The 15,939-nt window shown below is 39.1% G+C and overlaps 1 protein-coding gene, 1 long non-coding RNA gene and 2 pseudogenes across 2 annotated transcripts in view; 3 read left to right on the forward strand and 1 right to left on the reverse strand.

Annotated features, from left to right (window-relative positions):
- Positions 1-15,939, forward strand: part of NUP210L (nucleoporin 210 like) — a 99,380-nt gene that overhangs the window by 72,092 nt on the left and 11,349 nt on the right. The window contains exons 22-34 of the mRNA XM_065903697.1: positions 73-200; positions 914-1,046; positions 1,482-1,544; positions 1,904-2,083; positions 2,455-2,535; positions 2,624-2,755; positions 6,609-6,767; positions 7,708-7,799; positions 8,942-9,116; positions 10,272-10,447; positions 11,082-11,299; positions 12,872-13,008; positions 14,495-14,621. Of these exons, the coding sequence (XP_065759769.1) occupies positions 73-200; positions 914-1,046; positions 1,482-1,544; positions 1,904-2,083; positions 2,455-2,535; positions 2,624-2,755; positions 6,609-6,767; positions 7,708-7,799; positions 8,942-9,116; positions 10,272-10,447; positions 11,082-11,299; positions 12,872-13,008; positions 14,495-14,621 (1,801 nt within the window). The remainder of the gene's footprint in view (positions 1-72; positions 201-913; positions 1,047-1,481; positions 1,545-1,903; positions 2,084-2,454; positions 2,536-2,623; positions 2,756-6,608; positions 6,768-7,707; positions 7,800-8,941; positions 9,117-10,271; positions 10,448-11,081; positions 11,300-12,871; positions 13,009-14,494; positions 14,622-15,939) is intronic.
- Positions 165-12,725, reverse strand: LOC136145428 (uncharacterized). Its single transcript, XR_010658799.1, has 3 exons — positions 11,284-12,725; positions 3,755-3,880; positions 165-527 (listed from the first exon to the last, which is right to left on the reverse strand). It is a non-coding gene; the product is annotated as an uncharacterized lncRNA (long non-coding RNA).
- On the forward strand, positions 2,847-3,528 carry LOC136145417 (cytochrome b-c1 complex subunit 10 pseudogene; annotated as a pseudogene).
- Positions 4,512-5,347, forward strand: LOC136145391 (ferritin light chain pseudogene; annotated as a pseudogene).

Raw genomic sequence — 15,939 nt, forward strand, 5'->3', positions numbered from 1 at the left:
CCCTAGGTAAATGAGACAGCTTTACTAAATTACCTTTTAATTTCTTTTTTAATTTTTATTTTTAACTACCAGGTTGAAATAGGTAAAACTGTGTTAGTAACTGTGAGGGTTCTTGGCTCTTCCAAACGCCCATTCCGAAATAAATACTTCAGAAACATGGAGCTCAAACTGCAATTGGCTTCTGCCATTGTGACCCTGGCGTGAGTACTATTTCAATACTTCTTTCTCCTTAAGTTTATTTTCATGAGAATATCCCTCCTGGTAACCTGGTTATCTCTCCCTTAGGTTATTTCAGATTTTCTTCTTTCCTTTTTTGTCACAGTATCTTTCTGCCCACATTCTCTTCCCATATTCAACTCTTGACAAAATACCCCTTTCACATCCTCAGATGTCTTATTTTGGGACTAATATGTATCTCATTAACATTTCTATTTTATGGAACTTCTTGGATGATATACTTTGGGGATGCTTCAGACTTGAGGACCTTCAAAAACTCTATCTAGAAGTAGAGGCACTGGTATTCCTCTCTGCAAAAGAAAAAATACAGAAATTCTGAGGCAATTTAGTATTTGTAGTTTTGCCAGGCTATGTTTATATTGCCCTTATTCCTTTGGAGACTTAGAACAAATATGTGCCCTTCAGGAGCTTCCCGCCATTGCTATGAACTTTGTCTTGACTCTGAAAGTTATTTTCTGGCAGTTCCTTTTAACCTGGGGTAAAATGGGGTAAAATGAGCAGAAGATTGGGAATTCCCTGGGAGTCCAGTGATTAGGATTCTGTACTCTAAGGGCTATGTGCCCGAGTTCATTCCCTGGTTGGGGAACTAAGATCCCACAAGCATCTTAGAAAGATGTATAACTGGCCAATCTTAAAAACAAATCTTTCTCACCTAGAAATTCATGGGTCTTTTCAGGCTAATGGAGGAACAAGATGAATACTCTGAAAATTATATCCTTCGAGCTATCACTGTTGGGCAAACCACACTTGTAGCTATTGCCAGGGACAAGATGGGGAGAAAATTCACATCAACCCCTCAGCAAATTGAAGTAAGGAAATTATCTCATCCAAAATTCACACTTCATCTTGTTTATAAATTTATAAGTTTTATAAATATCCAGTGGTTAGGACTCCATGCTTTTACTTGCTTACATCGTGAGTTCAATCCCTGGTTGGGGAACTAAGACCCCACAAGTTGTGAAGTATGGCCAAAAAAGTAATTGTAAACATAATTTTAATGACCATTTTTATTCCAGTGAGCAAATACACAATAACTTATTTAAGCATTTTCACTTAAGTAATTTATAATTTTTTGCTATTAAAATGAAAATTTGTGTTTATAAAATAAAATAAAATACCTGTCTTTGTATACAACTTCATTGTACATAATTAAGATTTTTTCCCCTTAGAATAAGCTGCATGATCATTTATTGTGACGTTAACTCTAGTTAACCACTGTTGTCCTTTTGATTTTCTCCTTCAAGGTGTTTCCTCCATTTAGACTTGTTCCAGAGAAAATGACACTGATTCCAACTAACATGATGCAGGTGATCCTAAAGGCAAAAATGAGCCTTTCTCTTCATCCCACCTCTGCCCCACCCCAATACACATATACACCTCTTCCTATTGGCCTTCCCTTGTCCCCTCTCAACCAAATACAACAGGATCTGATAAAGAAGAAAATTAGTATTTTCTTTGTTCTATGATAGTCGTGGTATGAACTACTTCTTGGAATCCCATGGATTATTTATAGCACTTCTATTTCCTCTGCATTTGAGCTTATATGACATATGCTGGTTGGAAAGTGGGGGAAGGTGAAGAAGTTGAGTTGCTCAGACAGAATGTTGGAAAAGGAGATGTGACATCTCCTCAAACTCCAGCATTCATTGGTGTGTTTAAATTTCAGGTGATGTCTGAAGGTGGCCCTCAGCCTCAATCTATCATTCATTTCTCCATCAGTAATCAGACTGTGGCTGTTGTTAATAGGAGGGGCCAAGTTACAGGGAAGGCAGTTGGCAAAGCTGTGGTTCATGGCACCATTCAGACAGTAAATGAAGATACTGGAAAAGTCATTGTGTTTTCCCAGGTATCAGTTCTTTGTTCTGCTTTGCTTCTGCTCTTGCATCTGGGAATCACATTGGGAGGTGGAGGAGGAAGTAGTGATGGGGAGGGTGTCAGTAGCCCATGGGAAATATGTGATCTTTAGTGAAAAACTCACTGAGTATTTGACATTGTTATGAGACATAGTCCCTATGCTTAAGAAATTGTTTCAAGAACAACAACAAAAATCCCCCCCAAAAAAACAAAAACAAAAATCCCATATACATTGCATATTTTGGTTGTCATTGTTGTTGAATGCCCCAAACAACAACAATCAAATGAGTTGTCATAAGCATCTCTGTCTACCCCACAGACACTCCCTCTTAGCCTAAGCTTGCTCTCTACCCTGTTGAGCAGGATGAAGTACAGATTGAGGTTGTACAGCTAAGGGCTGTTAGGATCCTTGCAGCTGCAACTCGACTCATCACAGCTACTGAGGTCAGTATGATGGTTCTGTTCCAGGTTCATTATGTTGATAATACCAGCTGGACAGGAGGTATAGCACAAAACCACTCTTCCTTTTCAGATGCCAGTCTATGTCATGGGAGTGACCAGTACCCAGACCCCTTTCTCCTTCAGCAGTGCCAACCCTGGGCTCACATTCCACTGGTCCATGAGCAAAAGGGATGTGCTGGATTTAGTGCCCAGGCATTCAGAAGTAAGAACATATCTGTTAATATATTACCTTAGGGATTTATTTTTTATTTCATCCTTGTCTTTAGACTGACTTCCTTCTAAACTACACAACGTTATTACTTACTCTTTTTCTGATTGTTCTGTGAATGCTATAAACCTGAAAATCATATGAAGAATCCAAATTTGAGTATTCAGATAATACTACACAATATTTAACATACTTTGCCAGAAAGAACTCTTAAGAAAGCATTGCTTCCTTTGATACATTTGCTGTTGTATAATGTTGCATTTGTGAACAAATAACTGTGTTACATGAATAGCATATTATGAATATAAAGTATTTATACATAAATTTTAAATTTAGCATACTTTGCTGGAAAGAGCTCTTAAGAAAGTAATGCTTAAGAAAGCATTGCTTCCTTTGATACATTTGCTGTTGTATAATGTTGCATTTGTGAACAAATAACTGTGTGTTACATGAATAACATATTATGAATATAAAGTATTTATACATAGAGTTTAAATATGTGATATAATCTTTCAACATACTCAGACATACTTAATTATATTAATAATCATGTTTGTGCTGCATGATGGGCAGTTGACATTAAGACTTAAGAAAACTGGATGCTAAGCACATTTCTGGGCCCATGCTACTAGGAGCTGGGGAAGAACAGGAATCTTCCCTCATGTACGTAGGGTGCTGTGGGTGCCATAGGGTTTGTGTGGGTCATCAACTGGCAACTGATTCTGGACTGAGTACCTTATATCAATGGCAAATTTAAGGACAGTTAATTAAACTGTTCTTCCATGGTGGTACCAGCTCCTCCAGATTCAGCACCTGCTGCATTTGAAATGCTCAAAGCCCCTCATGATGACCACTGAGGAAATCCACAATGCAACATGAATCTTAAATAGCCTTTATACTTGAATGCATTTAGCACTTACTCTGAAATCTGGAAAAGAAAAAAAATGAGGTGGATACTACAGACAAATTTTACCTACTTCATGACATTATTACCTGATCATCAGTTTAATGGCACCCACCCAAGATGGTCCAGGATCGGCGGCAGCCACTTAGGTCTGGACTTTACCTTTGGAAATAGAAACCTGGGGCCAAGATACCCAGAAGGTCACAATTCAGTGCCTACAAAAACAAAGAATTAGAGTTAGACCTTAAAAGAAATCAGAGGGGTTATAGAAGCTACAATTAGTAAGTCATTTCTGGAGCCAGTTAAAAAGAAAAGTATGGAAAAACTAAAAATTTTCCAATTTTCTGAAAATATCCTAGATCTATAATCTAAGGAAACTCTAGTGGTTGGGTCTTCTGTCATGGACTGTGCCGAGCCTGGTTATACTTGGAACTGAAAAGGGATAGAACTGTACTTAGTTTGGTAGAGTTCTGCAGAAGGATTTGTCTTTTTTTCCAAATAGGAAAAAAAGGGATAGCAAATAGGAATTGTGTGAAAAGAAGGGATGGCATAAGCCTTACTAGCACCTGCTCTACTTTTTCCTTCCTTTAATTTTCTTGTCTAAAGAAGCACTCTTTTCTCTAACAGAAGAAATGATTGAGAGCTACACAAAGATTTTCTTCCCCAGGCTTTGACCTCACATAGACAAACTGGGTGATGAAATGGGCAAATACAAGGGTCTATAATGGGCAGTGCATTTGGCAGTTCCGTGGATCTGTTTCTTGCTTCAACAGTGCTTGGACGGAACAGACCCAAGGACACCCCCTTGCCCCCGCCTCCTACCATCTGCCAACCTTTTTTCCAGTCGCAACCACTGGAATCAGTCACTCAGCTGTCTGCGATCACCAGGGACCAGCCAACATCATTTTTGGGGCTTAACTCCTTATTACCGATCAACTATGAAATCCCAGATTTGTCAGCATTATTCCACTGACATGGAGGCTATCATCAACCACCTGGTCAACAAGCATCTGTAGGCCTCCTACACCTACCTCTCTGTGGGCTTCTGTTTCAGCTGCAATGATGTGGCTCTGGAGGGCATGGGCCATTTTTTCCACAGTGTGGCTCTGGAGGGCATGGGCCACTTTTTCCACGAATTGGCTGATGAGAAGGGCGAGGGCTACGAGCATCTCTTGAAAATGCAAAACCAGCACAGTGGCTACACCCTCTTTCAAGATGTGCAGTAGCATCTGAAGGTGAGTGGGTAAAACCCAGAATCCTTTGGAAGCCTCTGCACTCATGGAGAAGAACCTGAGCCAGGCCCTTTTGGATCTCCATGACCTGGGTTCTGCCCATGCAGACCCCTATCTCTGTGACTTCTTAGAGAGCTGCATCCTAGATGAAGAGGGAAACTCATCAAGAAATGGTGATCACCTGACCAACCTCCAGAGGCTGGTTCGTCCCCAGATTGAACTGGGTGGGTATCTCTTCTAAAGGCTCACCCTCAAGCATAACTTGGAGCCTCTGGAGCCCTGCAGCCTTTGAGGAGCCCCTCTGGTGTCAGGGATTTTTCATGACAACAGAAGCCTTTCTCTATAACCACTGGGCAGCTTTTCAACTATCCTGGAGCCCTCTCCTAAACCTTGGACCAAATGGAAACATTAAAACTTTTTTGCAGCAAAAAAGGAAGAAAGGTCTCTAATATCCTACAAGGTAGACTTCCTGCACTGTGGTGTCACCATTTAGAAATTCAGTTGAATTAAACAATTATAAAAACTTATTCTTTAGCATAAAACTTTCTTCCAGATAATTGATCAAAATCTGCACAAGGGAAACGGGAATTTTTATGTAGGGGTGGAGGGAAAGGTGATTTTGGAATTTGGAACTCCTGAGTCAAGTGAGCAAAGGAAGGTCTTGAGGGCTCCAGACAGCAAAAAGGCAGAGGAGACAGAACATGAAATGAATAATAGGAATGAAATTGCCAAAAAGTTAGGCGAGTGCCTACTTCAACATTTGCCTTAGTGTTGGACCTCCCTTCTCTCTCACCAGAAGTCCGTCAAGGTCTAATCCTCATGTATTCTAGACTAGAATGGAAGTGAAGCAAATAGAGAAATTGTCAGCTAGTTTTAACATCGTCCTAAACAGGGGCTTCCCTTTCTTGTCCTCTTCCTCACTTGCTATCACTCTGAACTCCAGGAGTAGATTGCCTAACTTCTCTATCTCAGGCTCTACTGTCTCAACCCATTTAGAAAACCCCTTTTTTCATTTGCATTCTTCTCCTATCAATTAATTGACTTCAAGATGAGAATTCTTGTATAGGAATCTTCCCAGAATTAGTTGAGCACTGAACACAGAAGTGTACTTTAGGGGTGACTGTGTTGCTGGGAATATGAAAAGAAACAAATATGAAAGTAAGCCCTGTGGGAATTCCCTGGTGGTCCAGTGATAATGACTTGGTACTTTCACTGCAGGGGACCTGGATTCAATCCCTGGTTGTGAACTAAGATCCCACAAGCTGTGTCTTGTGGCCACAAAAGAAAAAAAAGAATGGGCTTCCCTGGTGACACAGTGGATAAGAATCCGCCTGCCAATGCAGGGGACACAGGTTTAATCCCTGGTCCAGGAAAATCCCAGATGCCATGGGGCAACTAAACTGCTGCACCAAAACTACTGAAAACCACGCATCCTAGAGCCCATGATCTTCAACAAGAGAAACCACCACAGAGAGAAGCCTGCACACCACAACTAGAGACTAGCCCTCACTATCTGCAGCTAGAGAAAACCCACGTGCAGCAGTGAAGACCTAGTACAGCCATAAATAAATAAATAATTTTAAAAAATTTTAAAATGAAGAATGAAAATAAGCCTGAAACTCTAATTCTTCTGGATAGCTATTTTCAACAAAGAGGGAAGGGTACAGTGTTTATTCATGAATATTTCTTAATCCATCCCTTTACTGTCTAGGTTTTTCTGCAACTCCCAGTAGAGAATAACTTTGCCATGGTTGTCCACACAAAGGCAGCTGGTCGGACCAATATCAAAGTCACTGTCCGCTGTATGAATAGTTCATCTGGACAGTTCGAGGGGAATTTGTTAGAATTGTCTGATGAAGTTCAGATCCTGGTAAGGTCCCAAACCTAAATCTTGTTTTTGTTTATCAAGGAGAAGAAAGTTATATTCTCTAATATTCCATGAAGAGCTTTGTCTGGATAGAGATAGAGAAATTGCTAGAGGGATCTCTAAAATAGGCTTACAGTTTCTAGATCTTTGTTATTTCTGCTTATTGTTTGTCTATGAGTATTGACCTTACAAACCACAACACATGCATTCAACTCCCAACACAAGGAATAGTATACAAACACCACGATAACTAAAGAGGAATTGATTTCTGATTTGTTCTGCCTAACATTGATATTATGATACATTCCACTTAGCTATATCACAAGTAGAATGAAATCCTGTCCTAACATCTGGTAAGGTGTAAGAGTATGAAGTTTCTATAGATGGTCTCAAGCTGAAAGTTAAATGGCCCTACTGTTTTTAGAATTCAAAGAAAAAATATATTTTGTATAGAGGAAATAAGTTTCTCTACCTCTGAATTTGGGATTAATTTTTTTCTTTTCTTTTTATCCTTTGTTTTGGCTTTGGTTCCCTGATTCAGTGAGGGGTAGAGGAAAAAGCACTTTCCTGGGAGGTAGAAGACCTAAATAGTGCCCTTGCTAATTTAATACTATAGGTTCTTCATTCTCAAATCTCTTTTTAGATTACTAGAACTAAAATTAGAAATTTCAAAATCATTTTATACTAATATCTAAGTAATATACGGGATGTGGTAAATGCAAACTATGCCTAGTCCCTTGTAGTCAGAAACAGGCTATGTTAGGTTATGTATTCTAGCCTACCTAAATATGTTTTAAATGCCTGGCTCATTTTGGAAAGCAATATTGTGTAACTTGGGCTAAATTGCAGTCAGGCAGACTTGATTTGTAGTTTGTCCATTTGTGAGTAAAGGTCATCATTTGTCTTTTCCAGAAATGAGGACAGCATCATTTTTTCATTCCAGGTGTTTGAAAAACTTCAACTTTTCTATCCAGAGTGCCAGCCTGAACAAATTCTGATGCCCATGAATTCTCAGCTCAAACTCCATACCAACAGGTAAGGAGAATAGAGAAGATAGGCTAGGATCTAACTTTACCCTCAGGGAAACACTGCACATGAAAAGAAATTGCCTTCTAGGTGATTTTTCTAACCCACAAGTAAATTTTTTGGTTGAAGTGAAGTCCACATAACATAAAATTAAATTGTCTGATTCAGTGGTACTTAGTACATACACAGTATTGTACAACCATCACCTCTAGTTTCAGAACATTTTCATTATCACCAGAGACCCATACCCATTAAACAGTCACTCACCATTCTCCTCTCCTCTCAGTCCCTAGCAATCACTAATCAGCTGTCTCTGTGGATTTAAATATTGTATGTTTCATGTAAATAAAATCATACAGTGTGACCTTTTGTGTTGACTTCTTGCAGTTAACGTAATTTCAAGGCTCATCCACGCTGTAGCATGCACTTCATTCCTTTTTATGACTGAATGATATTCCATTGTATGAATATACTACGTTTTGTTATCTAATTGTCCATTGGTGGACCTTTGGTTTGTTTCACCTTTTAACTATTGTGGATAGTGCCGCTATGAACATTCATGTACAAGTATTTGTCTGAATACAGTTGTCCCTTGGCATCCACCAAGGATTGGTTCCAGGACCCACCCCTGCCCCCAAAATCTGCAGACTCAAAAGATCCATTATATAAAATGGTACAGTATTTATAGTGCATTTGTAGGTTATAATGTATATAACCTATGCTTGTCCTCCTGTATACTTTAAACTATCTCTAAATTGCTTATAATACCTAATACAATATAAATGTTATGTAAATAGTCGCCAGTCCAAGGCAAGTTCAGATTTTGCTTTCTGGAACTTTTTGAAATTTTCAGTCTGTGCTTGGTTGAATCTGTGTTTGCAGAACCTGCAGGTATAAAAAGCTGACTGTACCTGTTTTTAATTATTTTCACCAATTTCTTGATGATAAATATGTAATAGTATTTGATTTTTAAGGAGATAAGCATAATCTAAAGGCTGACTTTTACCTGAGGAACAAATAACTACACAACAAGGATAATGAAGCAGTTTTCTGAGTACAGCTTCTAACAGTGATCTAGGCAATTGCTACTCCTTTTTTTCTGATCAGTCAGAACCCCCAAGAGATGCCACTTGCCCCCATTTATTCCCTAGGGAAGGGGCCGCCTTTGTGAGTTCCCGTGTTCTCAAGTGTTTCCCTAATTCATCTGTCATTGAGGACGATGGTGAAGGGCTCCTGAAAGCTGGTTCCATTGCAGGTACTGCTGTGTTAGAAGTCACTTCTACAGAACCTTTTGGAGTAAACCAAACAACTATAACTGGGGTTCAGGTGAGTTCAGGGACTTACTCAAAAAAATAAAAGGAATACCATGGCCTTAAGAGGCAGATTTACTTTGTTTAGAACTAGAAACTTCTCTGGAAGTCAGAAATGAATGGTAAGATAAGAGGACAATCTTGACATGAACCATCAAATTAAAGTGGACTTTACAGTCCTTGTTATAAAAGAGATTAATCTCAAAATGGTATGACTGTTTTCTGAGCAACTTTGCAAAAGGATTGGTATGGGAGAAATGCAGAACTATTACTATCAAAGTTAGGCTTTTTGATATGTTTTAAATGTTTTTAGACATTTAAAAAAAAATTAGAATTAGAAGAGACCTTAGAAGTAAGTTAGTCTAAAACAAACAAAATGTTTGGGGCATTAAAAATCTAGTATGTTCCTGCCTTGTGTTGCTCCTTTTATGTATATTTTTTTTTACCTACCACAAAAACCCTATTATATAAGGATCGTTAGCCCTATTAAACTGATAAGAAATATAAAACCTAGAATGGTTAAATGAAGATATGAAATGATAAAGCTAGGTTTCAAAGCTGGACTTCCCTTACTGTATCACAGTATTTTACTTCCCTTACTTTATCTGTTATAGTGCAAAAACACAATCTATAGTATTCTTGATAAGTTATCAATTACTTAACAATAAATATTGACACTCTTCACAAAAGAGGAAATACAATTCATTCCTCAAAAAACTCCAGCTTTGCTTCATATTTCTGCTGTTTTAATCATTAAAAGAGGCTTCCCAGGTGGCACAGTGGTAAAGAATCCACTTGCCAATGCAAGAGATGCAAGAGACACAGGTTTGACCCCTCAGTTGGGAAGATCCCCTGGAGAAGAAAATGACAACCCACTCCAGTATTCTTGTCTGGAAAATTCCATGGACAGAGGAGCCCGGCGGGCTACAGTCCATGGAGTCACTAAGAGTCAGATATGACTGAGCAACTGAGCACGCACTGATAATTAAAAGCCATTTCCTGTACTGTCATATTTCTTTTTCACTCTGATTTAAGTCATCTGAAATCAAGAGCTAGCTACTTCCTACAAAAGAGGAACACAATTTTTACCATTGATTGTAAGTCTCAGAATATGGTCATAGCTCCTCTCCAGTGCATTCTGCTCTGTACCAGTAGGTTTTGTCTCCCACAGGTAGCACCAGTGACATACCTGCGAATGAGCAGCCACCCCAAGCTATACACGGCTCAAGGAAGGACCCTATCAGCCTTTCCTTTGGGCATGTCTCTTACCTTCATTGTTCAGTTTTACAATAGCATCGGAGAGAAATTCCACACACACAATACCCAGCTTTATCTGGCTTTAAACAGGTATGGAAGGCAAAGGAATGGTATTAACACTATGGCAGAAATCTTGTAAATTAGCCTGGTATATAGCAGCCCTAGTAAATTCTTCTCATGTTATGCACTTGGAATCTGATCTTTCTTTCACTAAGATAGGGAGGGACAGTTGACTTTAGTATTGGAACTTCCCTGGAGGTTCAGTGTTTAGGACTCCATGCTTTCACTTCTGTGGGCCTGGGTTCAATCCCTGGTTGAGGAACTAAAGTCATACATGGTGGTATGACCAAAAAAGCAACAAAACAAAAAATTATCTGCTTTAAAAAAAATAGGGGAAAGACCAGAATTAATTATTCAATGAAGAAAAATTTTAATATGTTTTGAATCTGATAAGTCCTAGCTCATATAAAACTCCTATAGGGAGCCAACTGGAGTATTATCAAAAAGCCAAACTGGAAAAAAAAATTTTTTAAGAAAAATAGCCTAGCTGGGCACCATATATATAAATGTAATAGACCTGATCCCTGGCCCTAGTTGTTTACTCTCCACTGTAGAATTCCATCTGAATTCTTTTGAGCTATTAAATATAAAATGTTGTGATAGGGTCTGACTCCAGAACTGTTGACTCTTTTCAGAGATTTCTACCTTTCATGTCTACTTTCAGAGATGACCTGCTGCTCATTGGACCTGGGAATAGGAACTATACTTACATGGCCCAGGCTGTGAACAGAGGGGTGACACTTGTGGGGCTCTGGGACCGGAGACATCCAGGCATGGCAGATTATATCCCTGTTTCTGTAGAGCATGCCATCGAGCCAGATACCAAGCTTACCTTTGTCGGAGATGTCATCTGCTTCCGTACTTACCTCCTCAACCAGCATGGTTTGGATATTTTCCCTTTCTCAACCTCACAACTGACAGGATTAGAAAGCAATTCATCCCTTAGAGGATTTCTCTCTGAGAAAGAAAATACTTTAGTGTATTTGATTATTTTTCATATTAATTGATAATTCTCAGTTTAATGCCCATTTCTCTCCATAGCCAGCTGACTAGAAGTCACGCAGTAATATTTATCAAATGTCTGTTGAACACATAGGCAGTGTAGAGTACCATGCTTTCTCCTCCACTCCCAGCTTCTGAAGGAAGATAATTGCAAAGTTGAACATCAATAAAGGATGAAATGAAAGGAAGGAAAAGACAAAAAGGCTTTAGTTCTAAGAACCAATTGTGTGTACACTGTTTTGTGAGGCAACTTTAAAGGCCTAACTTCCACATGTACCGTCACTGAAAGGTTTGGCCTTGTACTGGGCTACAGTATACTCATGATCAGCAAAGTATTTCTGTTCTAAGAAGTACTGTTGAGTTACAGAAAATCAGTCTTGGCTTTGGAAATGTGTTGTATCTTTAGGCTTACAGGTAGCATACCCCAAAATGGTATGCTGACTGGTTGTATGCAAATAATCCATCCAAGTAAGGCTGGCTGGGGTGGTATGTGGTTTCAGTTTTGCATCCTCTTTGGGGAATTATGGATACACACTGGACCTGACTTTAACATTAACCATATATTTTGGACTTGATACAGAGGGAACTCTATTCAACCTGGGTCAAATCCTCCAATCCTGACAACTGACTTGTAAGCAACCACTACTTATTAACATGTAATCCAGGGTCAGTGAACTAACTGCTTACAATACCATGACTGTTAATCTTTTGTCAATGAAGCAGAGGCTTTTTTACTTCGTTTTCCTAGGTTCTGTCAGGATGGTCACTCTTGTCATCCATTCTGGAATTTTGGGTCATCTCAAGTCAGTACCACTTTGGATGAGAATGCAGAAGGGCCCCATTTGAGGATCAGTAATCCAATCTAATATTTGACATTTCTCTGGCACCTTGAGACTTAAGCCAAAGTAAACTAATCCTCTCTTCTGCCAGTTGATAACTTGCTTGCAGTCTTCTTGCTGATATCAGTCAGTAGGTCAAAGCAGATTCATCCTTAGCAGGGTCTTTATGAAGTTTAAGGAGTGCCAGTCCTATGTGTAAAAGATGTTTTTCTTTTTCCTAAGGAGAACAGTTACATTCTCCAAATAACTTCTTTTGTGATTCTAAGGTCAGCAGTTCCTATTTTGTTTTGCTGGCATGATATATGAAGCGGAACCGAACATTAGGAAAACAAAGTTAGGGATTTCCCTGATAGTTCAGTGGTTAAGATTCTGTGCTTCCATTGCAGGGGGCACGGGTTCAATCCCTGGTCCAGGAACTAATATTCCCACATGCCACATAGCACGGCCACAAAATAAAAAGAAAACAAAGTTATCCTCACAGCTGGGTGCTCCTCCTGGGAAGGGATATATGTATGTTTAAATGGTCTACTGACTTGGATTCTGAATGAGGTTAGAGTGACCATGAATTTATATCAAAGATTGTAGTCAATTGCTTTCTCTTGTCTTTTCCTAGGTGAACCTGGGATGTGGATGATTTCTGCTGACAATATTCTACAAACAGACATTGTCACTGGGGTAGGAGTGGCAAGGAGTCCAGGAATAGCAACTATCTTTCATGACATCCCAGGACTAGTGAAAACATATCGAGAGGTAAAGTTAATGATATGAGTTGAAGAGCTCATGGGCGTTCCTTGGTGGCCTAGTGGTTAGGATTCCAGGTTTTCATTGCCATGGAGCAGGTTCCATCTCTGGTTGGAGAACTGAGATTCCACAAGAGTCTAAAGTAACTATTTCCATATATGGGAATATATATCCTATTAAAAGAAATATACTCATATATCAGATACAAAACCAGACAACAAACTTTATTGAAACATAGAGAATTTAAGCATAGATTAAGGTTCTTAACCAAAGGAATGACTAGTCTGATTTCTAATGTAAAATATCACTGTGGCTACTGATTGGTACTAGACTGTAGGGACAAGAGTAGAAGCTGAGAGACCAGTTATTGCAGTTCCCAGCTGAGATATGATGGTGGATCAGAGTGACAGTTGAGGAGGTGGTGGAAAGTTGATCAGATTCTAAATATATTTTATAGGTATAGTTGATACAGTTTCCTGACAGATTATATGTAAAGTTTAAAAGAATCAAGAATGACTTAAGGTTCTTCATTGAACAACTAAAAGGATAGGACAGAATTGTCATCAAATGAAATGATTAAGACTGTAGGTGTAACAGTTTTGGAGAAAAGATCAGTTTTTGGACACATAAATTTGGATGTCTATTAAATGTCAATTGGATGTGTTGAGGTAGCTAGATATAAAAGTCTGGGAATCATTGGCATAGAGATATTTAACGCCATAAGATCACCAAGAGAGTGAGTGTAAATATAGAAGAGGTCCAAGAGCTAAGTTCTGGAAACACGCCAGTATTTAGACCCCTGAAAGAAGAATAAGAACCAGCAAGGGAGATTTATAGGAGTTTATAAGATTTATAGGAATGACTGGGGAAGTGGGAGAAAAGTGGGAATACTGGTGTCCAGGAAGCCAAGTGAAGAAGGTATTTCAAGGCAGAAGAGTGATCAACCACATGAAAGCTACTGATGGGTCAAGTGTTGAGGACTGAGAAATGACCACTTTTTTTGCAGTATGGAGGTGACTTTGATGAGTAGCTTCAGTGGAATAAAGGGACTGGAAGTTTGACTGGAGAATTGAAAAAGAGGACTTGGACATAGTCCTCTTCAAGGAGTTGGAGTCAAGAGTTTGTTTCACTGATCGCTTTTAAAATGGGAAAAATAAAAAAAATTAATAATAAAATGGGAAAAATAATGGCTTAGGAATGATTTAGTAGAGAAGGAAAATTTGACATGGGAGCAGGAAGAATTAATAGGGAATCCATACACAGGGAAGATATGTCAGAAGGAATAATGGACAAAGATCTCCTTTTAGAAAAAAATGTTATTTTCTTCTCAAAAGTAAACAGATTTTGTGGTTTTCAAAGTATGTGATCACTAGAAGGGCAATTTGCTCTTATGTGAAACAGATGCTTTTAGCTAAACAAGTCATGAGGGTTGGAGAGGAAGGGAACCAGATTCTCTAAGAACCTAGATTCTAATTTTCCTTTGGTTTGCTAACAGGTGGTGGTCAATGCATCATCAAGATTAACACTCAGTTATGACCTCAAGACTTACCTCACCAATACCCCCAATTCGACTGTGTTCAAGTTGTTCATCACTGCTGGCAGAAATGGTATCAATCTTAAAGGTCAAGAATCTCTTTATAGTTCTGGGTGATTGTTCCCACCTTTCCTGTCCTCTGTCAATTAATTCACCTCTTTGGATTAGCAATCCAAGTTTTCTTTCATTTCAAAATTTGATTCTTTTACAACAGAATCATTGAGGACTGTGAGATCTCAGAATTATGACTGGATTAAGGTTTTAAAATAGGCTCAACCTAGCCACTACTGTCTTTCTGCTTGTAACCCTACCAGAGAATAGGAGGCAGCCTAGACCAAGAATTTCCAAACATGGATGATTTTCAAGGTTACCCAAAGAAATCTTTTAAAAATACAAATTCTTAGGCTCCATCCAGAGATTTAGTAAGTTTGGGATAAAGCATAAGATATAATTCTTTTAAAGCTTCTCCAGGTTTGTTGGATTAGATAATTACCGGAAATGTTACTTGCTCAGCAAATTTGTCTTGTGTTTTTCTTTTTTCATTTTGTATTGGGCCATGATTTACTGTCAAAAAAGGGAGAGGAGGGCTTCCTTGGTGGCTCAGTGGTATAAAATCCACGTGCCAGTGTAGGAGCCACAGATTTGATCCCTGGTCCAGGAAGACACCACATGCCAAAGAGCAACTAAGCCCATGTGCCACAACCACCGAGTCTGTGCTCTAGAGCCCAGAAACTGCAGCTACTGAGCCATGCACTGCAGCTACTGAAGCCCACATGCCCAGGAGCCAGTGCTCTGTGATATGAGAAGCCACTGAAATGAGAAGCCTGTGCACCACAGCTAGAGTAGGCTCCACTCGCTGCAACCAGAGAAAGGACCATGCAGCAGTGAAGACAAGACCAGCACAGCCAGAAATAAATAAGTAAAATTTTATCTCATTTAGCAATCTCATCATTTAGTAATTACCATCATTTTAAAGATGAGAATACTGGGGCGGAGAATGGATTGGGAGATTGGGATTGACATATATATATATTACTGTGTATAAAACAGGTAACTGATGAAAACTGACTATACAGGGAAGTCTACTCAGTGCTCTGTGGCGATCTAAATGAGAAGGAAATCCAGAGAGAGGGAACATATGTATACATATAGTTGATTCACTTTGCTGTACAGCAGAAACTTACACGACATTGCAAAGCAGCTTTACTCCAATAAAAATTTTTTTAAAAGATGAGAGTATTGGGAACTCCTTGGCGGCCCAGCGCTCTCACTGCTGAGGGCCTGGGTTCAATCCCTGGTCAGGGAAAAAAAAAGGATGAGAATACTAAGAGCAACAAACACAGTAACAAACCAGTTAGTGGCAAGAGTAGTAGATATGTTCCACTCCAAAGTCCATGGACATCCTT

This window comes from Muntiacus reevesi, chromosome 1 (genome assembly GCF_963930625.1).
Source record: "Muntiacus reevesi chromosome 1, mMunRee1.1, whole genome shotgun sequence".
Classification (NCBI taxonomy): Eukaryota; Metazoa; Chordata; class Mammalia; order Artiodactyla; family Cervidae; genus Muntiacus; species Muntiacus reevesi.